The sequence below is a fragment of the Camelina sativa genome, chromosome 2, assembly GCF_000633955.1.
Source record: "Camelina sativa cultivar DH55 chromosome 2, Cs, whole genome shotgun sequence".
Taxonomy (NCBI): domain Eukaryota; kingdom Viridiplantae; phylum Streptophyta; class Magnoliopsida; order Brassicales; family Brassicaceae; genus Camelina; species Camelina sativa.
This window is the reverse complement of record NC_025686.1, coordinates 26,834,916-26,840,245: the sequence shown is the minus strand read 5'-3', so window position 1 is coordinate 26,840,245 and position 5,330 is coordinate 26,834,916. Positions and strand designations below refer to the sequence as shown.

At 37.7% G+C, this 5,330-nt stretch overlaps 1 protein-coding gene across 2 annotated transcripts in view; it reads right to left on the bottom strand.

Annotated features, from left to right (window-relative positions):
* Window positions 1-4,753, bottom strand: part of LOC104741250 (ribonuclease J) — a 29,766-nt gene extending 25,013 nt beyond the window's left edge. The window contains exons 1-16 of one of the 2 annotated variants that reach the window (XM_019238291.1): window positions 4,508-4,753; window positions 3,967-4,198; window positions 3,736-3,859; window positions 3,490-3,546; window positions 3,093-3,284; window positions 2,936-3,013; window positions 2,622-2,804; window positions 2,330-2,410; window positions 2,155-2,220; window positions 1,968-2,060; window positions 1,736-1,861; window positions 1,414-1,527; window positions 1,058-1,153; window positions 876-973; window positions 367-791; window positions 1-289 (exon numbers count right to left, since the gene is read on the bottom strand). The exon at window positions 1-289 is cut by the window's left edge and continues 1 nt beyond it. In XM_019238291.1, the coding sequence (XP_019093836.1) occupies window positions 1-289; window positions 367-791; window positions 876-973; window positions 1,058-1,153; window positions 1,414-1,527; window positions 1,736-1,861; window positions 1,968-2,060; window positions 2,155-2,220; window positions 2,330-2,410; window positions 2,622-2,804; window positions 2,936-3,013; window positions 3,093-3,284; window positions 3,490-3,546; window positions 3,736-3,859; window positions 3,967-4,198; window positions 4,508-4,676 (2,423 nt within the window). In that variant the 5' untranslated portion in view covers window positions 4,677-4,753. The remainder of the gene's footprint in view (window positions 290-366; window positions 792-875; window positions 974-1,057; window positions 1,154-1,413; window positions 1,528-1,735; window positions 1,862-1,967; window positions 2,061-2,154; window positions 2,221-2,329; window positions 2,411-2,621; window positions 2,805-2,935; window positions 3,014-3,092; window positions 3,285-3,489; window positions 3,547-3,735; window positions 3,860-3,966; window positions 4,199-4,507) is intronic. The other variant, XM_019238295.1, reaches the window with a different exon arrangement.

The window sequence follows — 5,330 nt, the reverse complement described above, 5'->3', positions numbered from 1 at the left end:
TTCTTCCTCACACGTTTTGATGATGACTTAGTTTCAGAATCTGAAGTATCAGATGGATCATTGTCGTCTCTGCTGCTTTCCTTATCCTCTGTTTTAGGCTCCGTATCAGTTACCTTATTCATAGTTTCGGTTTCACCCGGTGAAGGTGGTGATGATGGATTGACAAACGATTTCCAAAAATCGTCAGACTCTTCTGAGGAACTCCCAACGGGCATGTCACCTTCTTCTGTGTACGTTGATGCCGCAGTTTCTTCTTCAGCCAGTAGTCTTGCACTATCAATAATATCATCTGCATGAGTGAAGCATGTTAGATTACATCACTAAAACCCGAATATGCATCTACAAATGCGTAAGTGAGACATTTACCTTCCAAAGTCCGATCTACTTCTTTTGGGGCATCTTCTTGTGAAGGTGTTTTCTTTGGTCGACTTCTTTTGTTGTTCCCGTCAACAACTTTCCTTAAAGCTGCAACTCCAGAACCAACACTTGGATCACCAGACAGCCTTGCGCTGACCTCATCAGCTCGGACTGCCATTGGATTTTCAGTGGCTATAGCAATGACTTCAGGTCTCTTTCCGCTGTACTTCCTCACAATCTTCCTCAACACTTCGGAGACCGTTCTTTCCATGTGAGACAAGGGACAATTCACAGGACAACTTGACAGAGCAGCATGAGCAGCTTTGTGAAGTGCATCTAAAAGTCTTCCTTTGTCAAGCCACATGCACCGCGTTGTGATTCTTATTTTTCCTTTCAAGGTGTTTTCTGAGACTCCCGGACGCATGATTTCCATGCTGGATTATAGAAAACCATACAAAGAAATGAGTAATTATCTTTAGGTAATGCATTGGCAGAGAATTCTAACAATTCAGATTTACCTCAGAACTATAATGCCATCAGAAGAAATTCTTAGTCGTTCATCAATGCATAGTTCACTTGATGTGCCAAATGCTTTATCACCATCACTGTACATCAACTGCAGCAAGGCTAGGATTATTCAATATCTTCTCAAGTCATTTACCCCATCAAAATAGAACACAACAGTGACAATAAAACCAACCTGCAAATTCTCCCTCCCAAGAGAGCTAAATCCATTGGACAAAACCCTTCTATTTCTCAGGTGAGATACTCCAAGCATTTCTCCATTTTTAATAACCTGAAGTTGGGGAAAGTTAAGAAAAAAAGGGGAACATTCAGCAAAAGTTGACCTAGGTTCAGTACCAGAGACAAAGCGTTTATTTATTTTATATTTCAGAGATAATAAATTGATTCTTCCACGAAAATTATGTTTTAAGTTGATCATGGTCGAGGCACTTTGTTACCAGATGCAATTTGAACCTATTTCATCACAACCCATAAAGATGATGCATGCTATCTACCTACCATGAGTATATAAATCTTTGGTGAGAGACTTACAGTAGTGTGTCTAATCCCAGTAGACTTCCCAAGCAACTCATGCTCCTTAAGAAACAAAAGTTCTCCATGTATAGGTAGAAAATGTTGCGGCTTAACTATTTTAAGAACCTCTTCCTTCAAAACAAAATTCACGGAAAATTTAAAATCATTAGAAACAAAATTCTCCCCTAGACACATAATCAAAATGAAATAAATATTGCCTTTATTTCTTTACATATGCCCTAAAAGCCTAATATTGTTGAAGTGGAAAGAGAAAAAAAGGCAAAGGTGGCAACAAAGCTTGTACGTATCAAGAAACCTTAGGAGAAAAGCAGCCGCTTACCAATTCTCCACGGTAGGCATGACCAGATGTGTGCAGCATTTCATTCTTACCCATGATAATATTTGGCCCAATATCTGCTATCCGATTCATCATTTTCATTACTCGTGATTCATTGCCTGGGATTACCTTGAGTAAAACATTAAACCGAGAATAGATATCAGCGATCCCAGCCTCCATTTTATTACATGCTCTGAAGCACATGTACATATTCATATAATATAATCTCTAATACCTTCGCTGAGTAAAGAATTATGTCTTCCTTGGTAAGTTTGAATGCGCGACTACTCCCATATGATGCAAGATTCAGGGCAGCGCGTGGTTCTGCCTGATTAGAGCCATTGTCAAATAAGGGTAACAAGTAAATTAGCTAGGAAGTCGAATTAAAACAGCCACTCCACAAGTTGACAAGATTAACTTACTTGTGATCCAGTCGTGACAATCAGCAAGTCCTTAGGAGCATATGCTTCAATGTCTTCCACTTTCACCTGGGTAAACATTACAAAAGGATAAACGATAATCATCAAACCACATATCGTTGGTGTTGGCGCTTTGTATGTAAAAACAAATTCATTATACAAGAGAAAGGTCTTATACCAGACTTGACGGGTCAATTGGAGCCTTTCCATCCCTCCAAGCTGCCTCTAGATATGTCCTCAACGACATGCCAACAAAGACCTAGATAAAAGACAAAATTTTGTTCTTTTAACTTCCTAAATGAAAACTGATGCCATAATTTGAGGAAATTTTGGTGACAGGACAGAGAATCGTGGAAGCTGAAATCTATGGGGGAAAACATTGCTACCAGGAGTTGGAAAATTATCTACAATCTCGATGGAAAATTGGCAAGACTTGGTCAAAGCAAAAATATGAGAGGAAAAACACATACCAACTTTCGACCAGTTAAATCAGCAGCAGCTTTTATACTTCCCAAACGGTGTATATTAGAGGCAAACTGAGTTGTGATTACTCTTCCCTTGGCCGCCATCACATTCCTTACGAGAGCATCTGCTACCACCTTTTCACTAATCGTCCTTCCAGGTGACAACACATTTGTTGAATCACTCATCATCTGTGTAAGAGATGGAAAATTGTTTTAAATTTCTCACCTAGTACTCAGTAGTCAGTATAACCATTCTCAATCTTAGTCATCTGCTTTCAACATCAGATAATAAGAGTATGACTCTGTACAGAAATCCTTACCAACGTGACTCCTTCCTTTGAGAGCTCCTCCAAAGCTTCACGATCAAAGACTTTTCCATCCAATGGTGCCTCATCAATCTGTTATTAATCAAATTATCTCATGCGGCTTGATGACTATATAAAGAACAGAAAATAATTTATGAGGGGGTTACTCTACCTTCCAATCTCCAGTGTGGAGAATATTACCATCAGCGCAGCGGAGGAATAAACCACTACAATCAGGAATAGAATGTGTAACTGTAATGGGCTCTATCTCAAATGGTCCAGCCATAAATCTCCTTCGAGTGCTAAATGTCTTAAGTCTAGATTGAACAAAGATTCCGTGCTCCTTCAAGCGCTTCTTTATAAGCTATTGCACAGACAAACAAAAAGTTTTGTGAGTAAAAACGCAAGAGAAGATTAAGCATGATATGACATAGGCAACTAAAATGACAGTTCTAACTGATACATTTTGAACTGAAGCTATACATCTAAGCTTAGTAGCTGTTAATAAATAACAAAAAGAAACTTATTGAAACAGAAAAATAAATGTCAAGAACCAAGGTGTAAATCACCTCCATGGTGAAGGATGATGCGAATATCGGTGTATTAGGGTCCAATGCTGGGATAACCTGCTCATGAAAAAGAGTATTGGTTAAGGAAAAGGGCAGAAGCTAAAAATGGATAGAGGAAAAGAACTGCATTATACACATATGAGGCTCAACTGTTAACTAAAAAACAAAACCAACTCAATCTAGAAATCTCCAAATGGTCTATGGGGCTTATTCTGGCCTTTTTCTAGGAATGGAAGAAGACTTTACCCAAGGCAACGCACCAATGTGATCTTCATGACCATGCGTTATAACAACAGCTTCAATTTTGTGTTTCCACCGTCTGATAAACCCTGTGTCTGGCATTATTTTCTGGACACCAGGCTCATCGTAGCTGTATCATCATACAGCAACGTTTTCAATAGAAAGTTACATACCAAGGAAAAAGAAGAAGGATGTCGCCAATATAATAAACAAGATGCATATGTCTCAAGGACTTACTCAGGGAACATAATACCAGCGTCGATTAAAATGTAACGATCATAGTTTCCAACAAGCATACAATTCATTCCAATTTCACCAAGGCCACCAATGGGAAGAACACGGAGAGGCGGTCCATCGGTTCCTTCATAAAACTGTTCCATTTTACGTTTGACAGAGTCCTCCATGCTTTTACCAACTCCTTCTGGTCGACCTGATCTTCTACGCGGTGTCTTAGAGGACGAAGATGTGCCTGATACATAGAAACAAGAAAACCAGAATCAACAATTATATAAGAACAAAGCAACTCAATACACAAAACAACCACTTGATTAATCAGACCATTACATAACACACCAAATTCAGAGAGTATACTCGCACAATCAGAGTGATAATCTCCAAAGAAACTATATCCAAATCGCCACTATCAACCTAAAATCCCATAAAGTTTCAATTTTTTTATACTTGAAAGCCATTAGAGTAGTAGTGGAAAACTTAAACTGTATAAAAAAAAACCCAGGAACTCAATAGGAAAAGGAAGAGGAGAAATGAAACAACATACCAGAAGATGCAGGAGCAGAAGTGACGGAACACTTAATTCGAGAGTTTGGCCGGAAGTTGAAAGTGTGAGGACATAGGGAGAGGGCACTAAAAGCAGCCATTTTCGCTGGTCTGCGAACATCAGAATAGATAAAAGACGACGAGAAACCTTGCAAAGAAGCAGGTTTCATCGAATCGAAGCCGGAATTGGAGAGAGAGATGAGTGAGAGAAGAAGAAAACTATTATCTGTGACGACATAAACCTTTCTCTCTTATCTCGGATGGGAGAGACGATAAACCTTTCAATTAAAATTGAAAACCGGTTCTTCGTTAACCGGGTCATTTGAACCGGACGGACCATTAATTTCAATTGGAATGAACAAACTTTGTTTTTTTTTTTTTTCATCACAGCAGAATACATAATTTGCCTCAGTTTATGGCATTTACCACCACGACATATACTTCTCTAACTATTTTATTCTTCATACGTTACGGTTAGCAGTTAAAAAAAATATTAGATTAGTGCTATTTTACATGAATTTTTAATTATTTCCCCATTATTTTTTTTCTTAAATGCATGGTTTGTGTTGTAGATAATATTAAAATATCATACAAATACAATACAAAAACTAAATTTTTGTTTATATTTCTCATATTCGATTAATAAAACAAAATTTTATCATTTTTATTAAGATATTAAAAAAATCTTAAATAAAATTAATTTAATATTACTCCACTCTCGATTTAATTTTTGGATCCACCACTCTCGATTTGTGGTTGTTTGGGAGTATTATCTTACATAAATTTAATTTTTGGATCCACCACTCTCGATTTGTGGTTGTTTG